General features: G+C 38.1%; 1 protein-coding gene across 3 annotated transcripts in view; it reads left to right on the top strand.

Annotated features, from left to right (window-relative positions):
• TTC28 (tetratricopeptide repeat domain 28) overlaps window positions 1-17,490 on the top strand; it is a 478,119-nt gene that overhangs the window by 320,788 nt on the left and 139,841 nt on the right. For all 3 annotated transcript variants that reach the window (XM_074356732.1, XM_074356731.1, XM_074356733.1), the window contains one exon: window positions 8,867-9,374. In XM_074356732.1, the coding sequence (XP_074212833.1) occupies window positions 8,867-9,374 (508 nt within the window). The remainder of the gene's footprint in view (window positions 1-8,866; window positions 9,375-17,490) is intronic.

Here is a 17,490-nt window from a genome sequence, read left to right as displayed (position 1 = left end):
AGTTATATTGGTAAGTGGTTTTCAAACCTGCAGGGTGCCAGAGATTCTCTTAAGAGTGCTGGGGAGAAAAGCGCACCCTAGTCTAAGTAATCTAAACAACGACACTTTTAATTATGTAAATCACATGTATTTGTAATTTGGCTTAAACAAAGTTTGAAAACCGATGGAATAGGTGATCTTTATAAGGCCTCTTCCAGCTCTAAAATCCTCTTTTCACTTGTTCTGAAATCTAAGTTTGGGATCTTCTGACAAGGATAGAAGTTGAATTTACCAGAATGAGTGGAAGTCCAGAGAGCTGAGACTGTGGGCCATTTATTCCTGAGCAGTTAGAAGCCATGAATTTCAGAAGATCTCAGCCTTAGGACCTGTTCTTTATAGTGGGAAGGCCGTAATGGTATTCCTTCATGGATGGTAGCAGAAGCTCTCAGTTGTTTCTTAATTTCCTAACATCTTTCCAGGATCCTTAAGGATTCCTTTCCATCCAGTCTAAAGATACCTTGTTTAAATTGTTACCTGCTTGTCCTTGCAAATAAGCTGTCCTTTTCTTGGGCATTCTTCCTACCATGAAATGTTTCCTCTGCCTTTTGTGTGCGTGCTTGCACACATATGTGTTTTCCATCTTTCTTCCTCTCCACATTTCTCCATTATATGCTGCTCAGCCAAAGCCAGGTTTTATGATTCAGTGTAAATACTGTCTTCAAAGAGTGATTGACTACATTCCAGCTCCCTACAGGACAATGTTTTATAGTCCACTAAAATCCAGGTTGGCTGGCAAGTGTGGAATGGAATAGTTTTGATTGGACTAAAGCAGCATTATAGTAGAATGTGTCTCCTAACCCAGGTCAAATTATTGCATGAGAAATGTGAGTGAATTATGTCATAAAAAACTCATTTGAGACTAGGTCATCTGCCTGTCACTCCTCCCAAATAAAACTGAAGATATAGGTGAAACTGAGAGTGGAAAATAAGTTTCGAAAAATAATCTTGATTATTTCAAGTGAGTGAGGGAATTTACTCCCAATCAAATTCAGCTCCCTAACAGGACTACCAAGAGTTGTAGGAGTTTTACTTGGTCATCATCTTGTGGTCAAAGAGCTGTGTAAAATGGAATTCTTTGTAAAAATCTTTCTAGATGAATAGCATGTGGCTGCCATGTAAGGTGTTAAGACGTAAAGGAGGGAGAATTCTTAAGTAACCTGGAAGAGCTGTTAGGGAGCAGCATTTCTTTCCTCAGACGTTCAGCACCCACCTCATCACTTGTAGTCCTTCACGAGGAAGTAGCACTCTCTCTTGCATTGGCTGCAACTTGGCAGTTACAGCACATAGCACAGATGCCTGTTGTATTGCATCAAGTTTACATGGAGCATCAGGTTTTTAAAAAAATGAATTCATTATAAATTCTGGCAGTTTTTATGGTATAATTAAAATGTCTAACAGGATACCTCTGGGAAACTAAATGCAGTTTTACTATTTATAGAGCCAGCAGAGGTAGTGTTTCTTGCCAACTTTCATATCTTATGACCTATAAATTGCTCTTAATAGCTAATCTGTCATTCCAGCTCCTCATACAAGAAAGCTTGTTTCCTTATTAATCTGTTAATTTGCATCTGCAAAGGACATTTACAAATTCTTGGTTTGAAAACATTGCTGTATTAATGCTGAGCATTATAAATAATTTATCACCTGTGATAGCAACTCTTAGGCTTAGGTAATAGATCTTTCTGACATTGTATTATTCTTCCAACCCTAATATAATTTTGATAAAAATAATTATTGTGAAAGTTCCTCTGGCCCCATAGTATTACAAAAGGCTGACAGATTACTATGGAAAAGCTATAACTATCACTAACTGCTGTCTAAGCTCATAGTAATAGATTCAAACCAACTATTCCAACTATGGTATATAAATATTGTAGAAAGAATTCAGATATACACAGATCACTCTCTTACCTTTTTAGTAACAACTGCAAAACATTCCTCCAACTCTAGGTTTAGGAATTGAGGCAAGCTGGTTAAACTGATTATCATAAACATGACACTAGTTATTAGGCATGTGCAGCATGAAATAATTTAAGACTACTAAAGATCATATAATTAAAAATTTCCCTGTTTATGTGGTATTTAAGTCTCTTCTTCAGGTGGTGACTGTGAGTTCACAAATCTTAGACATCCCATTTCAGGAAGCTTTCTCTCTACCAAGAGCCTTAATATTCAACTTTTTTATCTGTGTTTTGCTGATTTGTTTTTTCTCTATTTTAATCCAAGAAGGATTTGTGGGACCAAGAAATAAAACATTAAAGGGATGAAATCAGAGTAATGAGAGGATTAGGGTCATATCATAGGTTGACGCCACGGCAGAGTTTGTACAAATTATGGGATTCTTGCTGGCTGTTAAAAGGAGGCTCTGTAGTAAACCATAAGATTCCTGGTGACTCAAACAAAAAGATAAATTCGACTACGTATAAGACACATGTTTTTCTTAGGATAAAACCATAACAGCTACTTGGTAAAAGCATTGAAATCTGATAGAAATGTTTCCGTTGGTCCTTATTAAGGTAACATCAGGTGATATCATGGGCAATGTCCTCAACAATATAGATTATACATTTCTTTGATTATTTTTACCCAGTTGGTCTTGTGTGACAATTGAGTAAGCAACTCTAGACATTCATGACTACCATTTAACTTTTTATACAGGATTAACTTATCAGTTCAGTTGTTGATTCGGGGTAGATTTTCAGGCTGGAGTACACTCATTAAGTAGGGAGTGTACGTCATTTAAGACTGTACAAGTGTATAGACCCCACAGAGCATGATTCAGTCTTCTGTTTCTACAGGTTTATATTTGGGTGAATGTTGATTCTCTCTTAATAGACCTGCAATTCAGGTAAATTAGTACCAGGTAGACCCTTATGTCTGGGTTAATACAGGTTTTGAAGGATTAGCTGTTTCTGTTTTTAGTACCTAATTCTCCTTAAATTCTATAAAAATGCCTAAAATTTCATCATCCAGAAACCCACGGTAATTGGTAAATGCCTAAAATTTAATCATCTTAGAAACATAGTAATTCAAATAATTCAAATAACCACTGGGTAATATTAACTATAACTGTGGTGCCTGGGGCATGAAAATTATTAATTTATGCTCAGTATTGTTTTGGTCAGGCTAGGCCAGGTTATGCTGCAGTAATAATAAATTCCCAAATCTTAGTGGCTTAAAACAACAAAAGTTTATTTCTTACTCCCGCTGTATATTCATTACAGGTCAACCAGGGCTCTGTTCCACATTGCCATGTTTCTCACTTGAAGTTGAATTCTGATGGAGCAGTGTGGAGTAAAAAGAGAAAATGTGGTGAAGTATGCACTGGTTCTTAAAGCTTTACACGGATGTGATCACATTTATTGGCCAGAGAAGACCATGTAGCCACTCACACCTGACTTCATGCAGGCAGGGATGTGCAGCTTTACTGCTTGGGAGCAGAGATGCCAGCATATTTGTGAATAGCCCTAAAGCCTACCTTGAATATCACTAGTGCTTAAAATGTATCTTATTGTATTCTAATTAGCCGTTATTTTAGTTAAGCATTTTGTTGTTACTGCTGATCTCCCTTCTTTTTGTCTACTTCATGGAAATACACAAAAGTACGATTTTGATTATGTCCGTGTCAGTTCCCTGCTTACCTGTGACTGTTATTTCTCCCTGGGTGGATGGTTAATTCTTCAATAGAGGCTAAACTTTGTGTTGTCAAATGAGCATGAGAGCTGGAGTCTGATGTCTGTGGATCTGAACCCCAGTTTTGCCATGAGTTGTGTACTTTTAGGCATATCATTTTGTCTCTTTTAGTCTGGCGTTACAGATGGATACATGGAAAATGCTTTAGATTTTACAAATTGATGGACAGAATTCCATCCAAACCTACCTTTCTAGATGCCACCATCCCCACTCCCACGTCTAACTGGCTTCTTGGTCTCTAATCATTACACACTCTGTCATACTTCACCCCTTTGCTCATGCTGTTTTCATTTCCTAGAGTTACCTACTCCCCCAACAGAGAAATCTCCAATTTCTTACTAGTTTTTGAACAATAGACTTTATTTTCTTAGAGCTGTTTTAGATTTACAGGAAATTGAGCAGATATTACAGAGTTCCCGCATACCCTCTCTCTTCCCTACTCCGTTTCCCCTATTAATAACATCTTGTATTAGTGTAATACATTTGTTACAATTGACAAACTAATATTGATATATTATTATTAACTAAAGTTTATAGTTTACACCAGAGACTACTGTATATTCTTTGGTGAAGTGTCTGTTGAGTTCTTTTGCCCATTTTTAAATCAGGTTGGTTGCTTTCTTGTTGAGTCTTAGATTTTTTTTGTGTGTATTTTGGATACAAGTCCTTTGTTAGACATGTGTTTTGCAAATATTTTCTCCCAGACTGTAGCTTGTCTTCTCATTCTCTTAATGGTATCTTTTGCAGAGTGCAGGTTTAATTTTAATGAAGTCCAGCTTATCAGTTTTTTCCTTTCATGGGTCATGCCTTTGGTGTTATATCTAAAAACTTACTGCCTAGGCCCAGGTCCCCTAGAATTTCTCTTATCTTCTAGGAGTTTTATAGTTTTGCATTTTACATTTATGTTTATGATCCATTTCAAGTCAACTGGTATGAAAGGTGTAAAATCTGTGTCTAGATTCACTTTCTTTGCATGTGGATGTTCAGTTCTTCCAGCACCAATTGTTAAAAAAGACTATCCTTTCTCCATTGAATTATCTTTTTCTGATTGAGTGTTGTCTTGGTTAGAGAAGGAAGAGAAATGAAAATCTAAAAATTTTGAGCATCTTCTGTGTGCAAGTACTGACCACAGGTTCTTTACAAGTTCTGTCTTATTTATTACTCATCAAAGCGCTGTGATGTATTAATAGTCCCATTTACAGATGAGGAGACTGAGGTTCAGAGATGTTACATAACTTGCACAGCATCACAGTTTGTCATTTGAACTCAGGTATGCCTTGATTCCCAAGTCTGCTCTTCTTCTATTTCCCTTTGCCTCTTGGGTTGCAAGTGGTTAACCAAGTTTGTGGGCACTGAACTGGCAGGGGATACAAGGTACATGTGAATTTGGACAGTAAGGAAGAAAAACTGTTTCTGATACTAGTTGCAGGTGCACTTCCCCTTTTCTTAAAACTACCTGCTGTTACTCAATAAGCAATATATTGAATATTCTATGTATGTACATTTAATCATCCCACAAAATATAACCTTTATGAAAATTATGTACAGTAAGGGGGAAAACATGCTAGATGTGAAACAAAACATGTTTAAGTCTTCAAAATAATGTTTAATGGTAGTGTCATCAATGTGGTTATATTTTGGGTAGTTTAAATTTTCTCTGTTTTGTGTCTCAAACTAGAAGTCCTTAAAGGTGGTTTGAAAAATATGAGCAAATTTCCTTCTCAACCTCCATGTCCCATGAAACTGACTTGTCAGGTGCAGTTCTTCTGCAAATATTCGGGTCACAGAGCAAGGGGTAATGACTCCTGTGTGCTAAGTCTGCAGCTGGAAATCATGCTTTGGCAAGAATAAGAGTAATTTATGTCTTATAAAAAGAAAAGTATTGTCTTATTCCAACCAGATAGTTTGTTAGCACAACTGTTTGTGTGCATTTTGGTATTCAAATACAGATGTTCCAAAATGTTTCCACTGTGGGAAGCAGCTGCTGCTATTCTAGCACAAAAATCTCAGAGATTAATACACAAAGGCAGCATGAACCTTAGTGGCGAATGCAGCATCTGCTTGAGGTGGGGCCTGTGATTCCCCATAGATAATGGGTCTTCAGATTCTCGGTAACAGCCTGAAACCATGTTTCAGCTCTAAGCTCGTTCTACAGGAACAGGAACAAAGACAAGTGATTAATTTGTAATTCATCTAGCTGATAAATATCATCACATGTTATTTGCCCAAAGGCTGTAAAACATTGGACTTTATTTCCTGGGGCAACTGATAGGAATATAGATATTTGGTCATAATGACTGATGTTTTCAGTTGCTGCTAGTAGCTTCTGCTTGGCCCAGCTAGCTTGTAGACATAAAATATCCATCCACACCTTAGTGATGCATTCACAGAGAACTTTACAGTTTACTCAGGACGCTCACATGCACTGCCTCATCTGACCCCATCCTTGCCCGGGTATGCACACTATCATTAAGAACAATTTACATGTAAAGAAAATAGAGGTGAAGAAAGGAAATGACTTATCAGGGTTACACAGACTGGGCCTCTGACTCGAAATCCTATTCCATTTAGCTACATCAAGCTACCTTTTTAATTTCAGAGGCTGTGATGTGTGCTTCATAAACTATATCGTCCTTTCTAGAGATGCTGGTTTCCAGGACACGTGTCATGCAGACCCCAGCCTGGCAGCACTGCCTGGCAACTGGAAGGTGCCAGGGAAGAGATGATGCAGTAGTCTCCCTCTTTCCCTCACACCCCAGAGGAAGATGCCCAAATTCCTTATATTCAGGAGCGCTTCAGCAAGTGAGCTCCTTTGTCTCCTGGCATTTATAGAAATGAAGAACCAGAAGCAGAAGATCCTGGGGCTGTCATTCGGAGTTGCCATAAACCAGAAGTTTCTAAGAACAGTGATGCCCAGGGTGCTGTGCCTGCCCCAGGTCTTATAAATCAATTCCCTGCAGTGTTTAAGGGCTCATTGCCTCCAACCAGATCTACTATTTGGAATTATCGAGTAAATTATTTATGGTTTACTCATTTGACAGAGGCTTGTGGCTGACTTTGAAAACACTCAGTTCCTGGCTTACTGCTGAGCCTAGAAATGTCTGCCTGAAAAACCAAGGCTTTTAAGGAGTTAAGTTTCTAAAGGTCCCAGAGCTGGTATACGGCAGTACAGTTTTGAACCAAGTGCGTCTGAATCTAAGTTACACTGGCTCCACAGTGAAAGAGCCATGTGTTTTACTTTGAGGACAGCAAAGATGTGCAGGTGGGAGAGTTTGTGGACTGTGTCCTGGTCCCTCACCCGCATTGGGCACAGAAGAACCCCAGAGAGTGAGGAGGGGAGGGCCAGTTACAGGCAGAGAGGAGAGACCCAGTCCCTAGGCATGCAGCAAAGAGAAAAGGAGCATGTTGGGCTCAGGGACGGCAGCTGAGCAGAAGAAAGGCCCACTTACAACGTGCTGATGTGAAGTCTTAACCTCTGGTCCCGAAGAGTTTCCCGAAGTAGGAACCGAAGGCCAGTACACTCCACGGGGCATGCTCTTAGGTAACATCATTGCTGCTTCTGCCAGAGTCAGGTTGCTACAGGATCGTGATTTTCGTGGAACTGTATCTGCTCTCTAGCACTGAGAAAAAATTTTAAAAAGTACATTTCTAAGTATTTCCCCTCTTATTTTCCTAAATCTTTTTGTTGGAACATCTGTGAAATGATAAAAGCAACTTAAAACTATGTGGAACCCTTTGCAAATACACAATTTGTAAGCATCATAAAGATGGTCAGTGTCTCAGTTATTTTGATCAAGAACTGATACTTCACAAAGAAATAAGGTAGCAAATCACTGACAACTATGAAATATTAATAAAGGTGTTCTGAAGTGCACAGACATAGCTTATAAGGAAATACCCTTACTCTGGGTGGTACAGCCTTCCCTTGTTAGTCCCTAGCCTGGAGGCCCTCGTGAAGATCACCTGCCTACTTGTGACAGAGTGTTCCTTTGTTCTGCCAGGATCACGTGTTCGTGTTAGGAAGAGGGAGCATCACGAAGAAAGGGGGCTGCATGGCTCTAGCTGTAGGCACAGTGTGAAGGAAGGAAGGAAGGGGAGGGTAGCAAGTTGTAGAGTGAAAAGAAGGGCAGAAAAAGCCCAGTGTAAATTCCCTTTTATGCCTCTGCAAAGGAGTTAGAAACTAAAGATGAGAATCTAAGACTGTTTGCACTTGGTAAGATTCTAGAACCTGTGTGATTTCTCCTTTGTTATTTTTGTGGCCTCTGGTTCACTATACCAGTACGGAGTCATTTTCATTAAAACCTTTAAGACAAGAAGGGCTCATGTTCTTTTCTTTAGACAAGAAACGTAAGTGGCAAGCAATGTGGGGGGATGAGGAAGATAGCATCTTTCTGCAGAGAGGCTGGGGTCAGAGGAGCCTCTAGGCAGGAAAAACAAAGCTGGGAGAACAGTGTGAGGCCCCATGGGGACCACCCCATTCAGAGGGTTAAGTGTGTTATTTTCCTCTGGGGCTTATCCAATCGAAGCCCTCGACGACAGCCAGCACTGATGATGTCACACTGAGGGAACAAAGCTAAGAGAACAGGACCCTCCAGTGGGTCCTGGGTCACAAAATTGTCAATCATCATTCTAAACATCTCCCTTATCATTAATGTATCCACTGGCTTTGGAAGAAGACAACATGTGAGAAATGTCCAGGACTGCAAAGAGCCAAGCATGGATTCCTCCTGTGAATGTCCTGTGCTATATTATGTGTAATCATTCATTTTGGTTTCTTCAACATTTTCTCATACTACAGAGGTTAATAGCTATTAACAGAGATATAACATCATAATATTAGAAATGTCAATTCTTTAAACTAAGATGAAGGTTATATGGAATACATCCTGTTTCTATGAGATTCAGTATTGAAACCTACTGATTAAATCGCCATTGCCTTATATGAGGAACTTGCTGTTTGGATGTGCTGTTTTTCAGTTCTGCACAGGTCTGTGGACCACTGATAGAAACACCATTAGAAATTGGATTTGATGGTTACAGGCAAACTCTCTAACATTTTATCTGCTGAAACAAACCAAAGCCATTTTCTGATGTGTGTTCATTTCTATTTCTCTGCCTTATCCGTTCTCTCCAGGCGGCTTCATCAGCCCTGAGCAGTCTGGGCCATGTGTACACAGCCATTGGGGACTACCCCAATGCACTGGCCAGTCACAAACAGTGTGTCCTTCTTGCCAAGCAATCCAAAGATGAGCTTTCTGAAGCCCGAGAACTCGGAAACATGGGAGCTGTTTATATTGCCATGGGTGACTTTGAGAATGCTGTGCAGTGCCACGAGCAGCATCTGAAGATAGCCAAGGACCTGGGGAACAAACGAGAAGAGGCACGGGCCTATAGCAACCTGGGCAGTGCCTATCACTACAGGAGGAACTTTGACAAGGCCATGTCTTACCACAACTACGTGCTGGAGCTGGCGCAGGAATTGATGGAGAAAGCCATTGAGATGCGGGCGTATGCTGGCCTGGGCCATGCTGCCAGGTGCATGCAGGATTTGGAGAGGGCTAAACAGTACCACGAGCAGCAGCTGGGCATTGCTGAGGACCTCAAGGACCGGGCTGCAGAGGGACGAGCATCCTCCAATCTGGGTAAGGACAGGATCGCTTGCAAGTTCCAGGGTCAGTGCCATGGAGATAGCTAGAGTAACACATTGTCTTTTACAGGAATCTGTGTGTGTTTACATTCAAAAAAACCTCCTCATTGTGTGTGTTGTATGTTTTCTTCAGATAGGTTTCCTTGAAGTCTGCCTGCTCTAAATCACAGGATCCTTTCTGTCATCACAGTGTTCTGAGGATTAGTACTCTGAAATACTGGGAAAACAAAACACCCTAACCTTTTAATCTGCCTAGAGAGAGGAGTGACCAGATTTATCTAATTAGAAGGGGAATGAAATGAGGATATAAAGCTATGTTTGGTTTAAATGAAAGAGAAGCTGCTAGGAAGTCATCAGTGGAAGGGAATTTGAGAGGTTTTTGTTTAGAGGGATTTCTTTACTTGGTGACTTCAACCCCACAGGAAAGGTATTTTTTCCTCTCAATGCATGTATAGTCACAAGTGATATTGATAGTTTTAGTATAAATGTAAAATGATTTTTTGAAAGATTTAAATAAGATAGATTTGCAGTCTATGTTTTGATAATACTTGGTTACAGTTAAGACATTTATAAATTTGGGGGAATTTATATGTAATGGAAAGAGACAGTAAGTACTTGTGTCTGGCTACTGTTTAGAAGCAATTGTTATCTTGTCTCTGTACCAAAACAGATGTAGGTACATAATGAATGAGAGGAACAGATGTGTTCAGAAGTATAAGCTGAACTCATCCTTGTGCTGGGAGCCCATGGTTTACTCTGTGTCCACAGGGACTCAGGGTGGGGAGAGGACAAGGAGAAGGTGACCTTGTTGGCATTAGTGTATGCTTATCGGACACTAGTGGCAGTGGAGTGTAAAACTCAGTCCACTTTTCTTATGTGACCTACAAGACCCTATTTCTATGTATATAGCTTTAGCATTAGTCCTCCCTCCTCTCTACCTCTGCTTATTGTTAACCATATGTTTTATGAATATAGTTGTTAGAAAAAGTCTGGCACATCCCTGGATATGACTCTGAAGATGGTATTGAGATCAGAATGAGAATCTAGAGAGTCTGATAAGAACCACAGAAATAAGTTCTTGGTATTATATATACATTCAACAAATTTTAAGTATTTATTAAATCATGACTATGTGCTGAATCCTGGAATAAATGCCTTAAGTGATAGAGACCTTTAAAAAAAATCGTTGCCCTCAAAAAGCTTGTAATTTAGCCGGGAAAATAAGACTAATACATAGGACAACAGTGGCCTCCCTACAAAACAGTGTTGATGATGTTGTGTAGCCATGAAATTCCTCAAGAGGAGACCCTGAGGGCTGGGACTAGTCTGGAAAGCTTCTTGCAGGAGATTAGACCCAGGTGAAACTTAAAAGAATAAATGAGATTTGGCCAGGAATGGGATGGCACTGATGGCAAGGGGTATGTGAAGGAAGGAATTTGAGCAATAGGTCGACATATCTGAGGAATGATTGGCCTTCAGGAATGTGCTAGAAGGTTGTAGAAGATTAGTATGAAAACTAGGCTAAGGATTTACAAGCACACGGGAACTCCTGAAGGTTTTGAAATATAGGAGTGAGAAGATTGGCTCGATATTTAAGGAAGGCAAGTCAAGCAGTGGCACATAGGATAGGCTGACGGGCTCGGAACCTGGAGTGTAGAAGGCTGTGCGTATTGGACTATTCATATTTTCTCTGTTGTCATGTGTCAGTTTTGATAAGTTGTATTTTCCAAGGACTCTGTTCATTTCATTTAAACTGTTGAATTTATTGACATGAAGATATTTATAACATTTCCTTATTTCCCTTTTAACGCTTGTAGGATATATAGCGGTCTGCCCTCGTTTATTTCTGTTATCGGTAGTTTGTTTTTTGCACCTGTACAAACTGTCCCACTCCCACCCCCAATTCTGGATCATTCTAGCTAGAGATTTTTCAATTTTCTTGATCTTTTTAAGGAACCAACTTTTGCTTCTGTTGATTTTTTTCTATTGTTTGTCTATTTTCTATTTCATTTTTCTGGTCTCATTTTTATCATTTTCTTTGGATCTTCTTTCTAGCTTCTCAAGGTTGAAACTTAGCTCACTGATTTTAGACCTTATTTCCAACACAAGCATTAAAACTTATAAAATTTCTTCTAAACACTGCTTTAACTGTATCTTATAATTTTTGATGTACTATGTTTTTACCTTCAATATATTTTGTAAATTTGTGATTTCCCTTTAGCCCTTCTGTTGTTTAGAAGTTCTGTTTAATTTAAAACATTTGAGATTTTCCTATACACTTTATTGTTATCTAATTCTAGCTTAATTTCATTGTGGTCAGAGAACATATTTTGTAGGATACCTTCTTATGCTTATTGTTTGTGTGTTTCATTTTTTCTGCCTTTACTCTCTATTTCTCCATGTCTTTAGTTTGTTGACTGCAGATAACATCTACTTAGAACTTGCTTCTTTATTGATTTTCACAATTATGGCCTTTTGATTAGAGAACTTCATCATTTAACATTTAATGTAATTATTGGTATCGTTGGGTTTAGGACTGTCATTTTACTGTTGGTTTTCTGTTTATCCCATTTTTATTTTGGTCTCAGTTTTTCCTTTCCTGCCTTCTACTGGTTAATATAATCATATATTTTATTTTAATTTGTCTATTTGCTTTTTAGCTCTTCATCTTTGCATTATTTTTTTTAACATTTTTTATTGATTTATAATCATTTTACAATGCTGTGTCAAATTCCAGTGTTCAGCACAATTTTTCAGTTATTCATGGACATATACACACTCATTGTCACATTTTTTTCTCTGTGAGTTATCATAACCTTTTGTGTATATTTCCCTGTGCTATACAGTGTAGTCTATTCTACAATTTTGAAATCCCAGTCTATCCCTTCCCACCCTCCACCCACCTGGTAACCACAAGTCTGTATTCTCTGTCTGTGAGTATTTCTGTCCTTTATTTACGCTTTGTTTTTGTTTGTTTTTGTTTTTGTTTTTTAGATTCCACATATGAGCGATCTCATATGGTATTTTTCTTTCTCTTTCTGGCTTACTTCACTTAGAATGACATTCTCCAAGAGCATCCATGTTGCTGCAAATGGCATTATGTTGTCGGTTTTTATGGCTGAGTAGTATTCCATTGTATAAATATACCACATCTTCTTTATCCAGTCACCTGTTGATGGACATTTAGGCTGTTTCCATGTCTTGGCTATTGTAAATAGTGCTGCTATGAACATTGGGGTGCAGGTGTCATCCTGAAGTAGATTTCCTTCTGGATACAAGCCCAGGAGTGGGATTCCTGGGTCATATGGTAAGTCTATTCCTAGTCTTTTGAGGAATCTCCACACTGTTTTCCATAGTGGCTGCACCAAACTGCATTCCCACCAGCAGTGTAGGAGGGTTCCCCTTTCTGCACAGCCTCTCCAGCATTTGTCATTTGTGGATTTTTGAATGACGGCCATTCTGACTGGTGTGAGGTGATACCTCATTGTAGTTTTTTGATTTGCATTTCTCTGATAATTAGTGATATTGAGCATTTTTTCATGTGCCTTTTGATCATTTGTATGTCTTCCTTGGAGAATTGCTTGTTTAGGTCTTCTGCCCATTTTTGGATTGGGTTGTTTATTTTTTTCTTATTGAGTTGTATGAGCTGCTTATATATTCTGGAGATCAAGCCTTTGTCGGTTTCACTTGCAAAAATTTTCTCCCATTCCGTAGGTTTTCTTCTTGTTTTATTTCTGGTTTCCTTTGCTGTGCAGAAGCTTGTAAGTTTCATTAGGTCCCAATTCTTTATTCTTGCTTTTATTTCTTCTAGGAGAAAATTTTTTAAATGTATGTCAGATAATGTTTTGCCTATGTTTTCCTCTAGGAGGTTTATTGTATCTTGTCTTATGTTTAAGTCTTTAATCCATTTTGAGTTGATTTTTGTATATGGTGTAAGGGAGTGTTCTAGCTTCATTGTTTTACATGCTGCTGTCCAGTTTTCCCAACACCATTTGCTGAAGAGACTGTCTTTATTCCAATGTATATTCTTGCCTCCTTTGTCGAAGATTAGTTGACTAAAAGTTTGTGGGTTCATTTCTGGGCTCTCTATTCTGTTCCATTGGTCTATATGTCTGTTTTGATACCAATACCATGCTGTCCTGATGACTGTAGCTCTATAGTATTGTCTGAAGTCTGGGAGAGTTATTTCTCCAGCCTCTTTCTTTCTCTTCAGTAATGCTTTGGCAATTCTAGGTCTTTGATGGTTCCATATAAATTTTATTATGATTTTTTCTAGTTCTGTGAAATATGCCCTGGGTAATTGGATAGGGATTGCATTAAATCTGTAGATTGCCTTGGGCAGTGTGACCATTTTAACAATATTGATTCTTCCAATCCAAGAGCATGGAATATCTTTCCATTTTTTAAAGCCTTCTTTAATTTCCTTCATCAATGGTTTATAGTTTTCTGTGTATAATTCTTTCACCTCCTTGGTTAGATTTATTCCCAGATATTTTATTACTTTGGGTGCTATTTTAAAGGGGATTGTTTCTTTACTTTCTTCTTCTGTTGATTTATCGTTAGTGTAAAGAAATGCAACTGATTTTTGAACGTTAGTCTTGTAACCTGCTATCTTGCTGAATTCTTAAATCAGCTCTAGTAGCTTTTGTGTGGACCGTTTAGGGTTTTCTATATATAGTAACATGTCATCAGCATATAATGACACTTTTACCTCTTCTTTTCCAATTTGGATCCCTTTTATTTCTTTCTCTTGCCTGACTGCTGTGGCTAGGACTTCCAGGACTATGTTGAATAGGAGTGGTGATAGTGGGCATCCTTGTCTTGTCCCAGATTTTAGTGGGAAGCTTTTGAGTTTTTCACCGTTGAGTACTATGCTGGCTGTAGGTTTGTCATATATAGCTTTTATTATGTTGAGATATGTTCCCTCTATACCCACTTTGGCGAGAGTTTTTATCATAAATGGGTGTTGAATTTTATCAAATGCTTTTTCTGCATCGATTGAGATGATCATGCGGTTTTTGTCCTTTCTCTTGTTGATGTGATGTATTACACTGATTGATTTGTGTATGTTGAACCAGCCTTGTGTCCATGGGATGAACCCCACTTGGTCATGATGTATAATCTTTTTTATGTGTTGTTGGATTCTATTTGCTAAAATTTTGGTGAGGATTTTGGCGTCTATGTTCATCAGTGATATTGGCCTATAATTCTCTTTTTTTGTAGTGTCTTTGCCTGGTTTTGGTATCAGGGTGATGGTGGCTTCATAGAATGAGTTTGGGAGTATTCCCTCCTTTTCAATCGTCTGGAAGAGTTTGAGAAGGACTGGTATGAGTTCTTCTTTGTATGTTTGGTAGAATTCCCTGGTGAAGCCGTCTGGTCCTGGACTTTATTTGTAGGGAGGTTTTTAATTGCTATTTCTATTTCCTTTCTAGTGATCGGATTGTTCAAGTGTTCAGATTCTTCTTGATTCAGTTTTGGTGGACAGTATGTTTCCAGAAACTTGTCCATCTCCTCTAGGTTATCCAGTTTGGTTCCATATAGTTTTTCATAATATTCTCGTATGATATTCTGTATTTCTATTTTGTTTGTTGTAATTTCTCCATTTTCCTTTCTTATTTTGCTAATTTGTTCTCTCTCTTTTTTCTTCTTTGTGAGTTTGGCCAGAGGTTTGTTGATTTTATTTACTTTTTCAAAAAACCAGCTTTTGGTTTGGTTGATTTTTTCTATGGTCTTGTTAATCTCTATTGTATTTAATTCCCCTCTGGTCTTTATTATTTCCTTCCTTCTGCTGCTTTTTGGGGCTTTTTGTTCTTCTTTTTCTAATTCATTCAGGTGGTGGGTTAAATTGTTTATTTGAGATTGTTCTTCTTTTTTGAGGAAGGCCTGTATCGCTATAAACTTCCCTCTTAGCACTGCCTTTGCTGTGTCCCATAGGTTTTGAGTGGTTGTGCTTTCATTATCATTTGTCTCAAGGTATTTTTTAATTTCAGCTTTGATTTCCTCATTGATCCATTGTTTTTCAATAACATATTGTTTAATCTCCATGCTTTCCTTTTTCTCTCCTTTGTTTCTGTGTTGTCGATTTCCAGTTTCATGGCATTGTGGTCAGTAAAGATGCTTGAGATAATTTCTATCTTCTTAAAATTGTTGAGGTTTCTTTTGTGCCCAAGTACATGATCCATCCTGGAAAATGTTCCATGTGCACTTGAAAAGAATGTATATCCTATTTTTGGGGGGTGTAATGCTCTGAAAATATCCACCAAATCTAGTTTTTCTATTGTAGTATTTAATTTCTCTGTTGCCTTGTTTGTTTTCTGTCTGGAAGATCTGTCTAGTGATGTTAATGCAGTGTTAAAATCTCCAACTATGATTGTATTCCCATCAATATCCCCCTTTATCTCTGTTAGTAATTCTTGTATGTACTTAGGTGCTCCTATATTGGGTGCATATATATTAACGAGTGTAATATCCTCATCTTGTATCACTCCTTTAATCATTATAAAATGTCCTTCTTTATCTTTCTTTATGGCCTTTGTTTTAAAGTCTATTTTGTCTGAAATCAGTACTGCAACACCTGCTGTTTTGGCTTTTCCATTTGCATGGAATATCCTTTTCCATCCTTTCACTCTCAATCTATATGTGTCCTTCTCCCTAAAGTGGGTCTCTTGTATGCAGCATATTGAAGGTTCTTGCTTTATTATCCAGTCTGCCACTCTATGTCTTTCAACTGAAGCATTTAGTCCATTAACATTTACAGTAATTAATGATAGATATGTGTTTATTGCCATTATTGAACTTATCTTTGCAGTTGAATTGGTATATCCTCTTTGTTCCTTTCTTCTTCCTTTTGTGGTTTGGTAATTTTCCTTTGTATTATCATGGATTTTATTTAATTTTTGTGACTCCTTTGTAAATTTTTGGCTTGTGGTTACCCTTTTTTGTAAATCTATCAACCCATTACTATAACTGTTTTTATTAAACTGATAGTAACATGATCTCAAACCCATCCTACTGTTAAAAAAATTTAAAAAAGAAAGAAAGAAATATTCTATATTTCCCTGCCTCCCTCTCCCACTCTCAGTGATTTGTATGTCTTCTTTTATAATTTCATGTTTACTTTATTTGTAATTCATGAGTTATCACCTTTCCAGTTGTGTGTTTCTCATTTCTGTAGCATTCTGCTGCTTTTCTATTTAGAATAGCCCTTTCAATATTTCTTTTAGCATGGGTTTAGTGTTGCTAAACTCCTGCAGCTTTTTTTTTGTCTGTGAAACTCTTTATTTCTCCTTCTATCCTCAAGGATAGCCTTGCTGGATAAAGGATCCTAGGCTGCATCTTTTTTTCATTCAGGGCTTTGAATATATCTTGCCACTCCCTTCTGGCCTGTAGTGTTTGTGTAGAGAAATCAGCTGAGAGCCTTATGGGGGTTCCCTTGTAACTTACTCTTTGCTTTTCTCTTGCTGCCTTTAGAATCATTTCTTTATCCTTGACCCTGGCCATCTTGATTATGATACGTCTTGGTGTGGGTCTATTTGGGTTCTTCCTGTTTCGGACCCTCTGAGCTTCCTGTACTTGGATATCTGATTCCTTCTTTAAGTTCGGGAAGTTTTCAGTCATGATTTCTTCAAAAACCTTTTCAATCCCCTTTGATCTTTCTTCTCCTTCTGGGACCCCTATTAATGCGAAGATTGGGATGCTTTATATTATTCCATAGGTCCCTTATGCTATTTTCATTATGTTTTATTTGCTTCTCTTGTAGTTCTTCTGAATGGGTGCTTTCTATTGCCCAGTCTTCTAGATCACTAATTCGTTCCTCTGCATTATCTAGTCGGCTTTGCACAGCTATTAGATCATTCCTTATCTCTGTCAATGAGTTTACCCATTCTACTTGGCTCTTCTTTATAGCTTCAATTTCATTTTTGACATATTTTATATCTCTAAACACTATCTCTTTTAATTCCTTCAGCAATTCGATCACTCCTTTTTTGAAATCTTGATCTAGTAGGCTATCGATGTCTATTTCGTTGATCTTTCTTTCAGGGGATTTCTCTTGTTCTTTTAATTGGGAAAGGTTTTTCTGCTTCTTCATCTTGCTCATACCTCTTTGGCAC

This window comes from Camelus bactrianus, chromosome 32 (assembly GCF_048773025.1).
Source record: "Camelus bactrianus isolate YW-2024 breed Bactrian camel chromosome 32, ASM4877302v1, whole genome shotgun sequence".
Classification (NCBI taxonomy): Eukaryota; Metazoa; Chordata; class Mammalia; order Artiodactyla; family Camelidae; genus Camelus; species Camelus bactrianus.
This window is presented reverse-complemented; position numbering and strand designations above follow the sequence as displayed.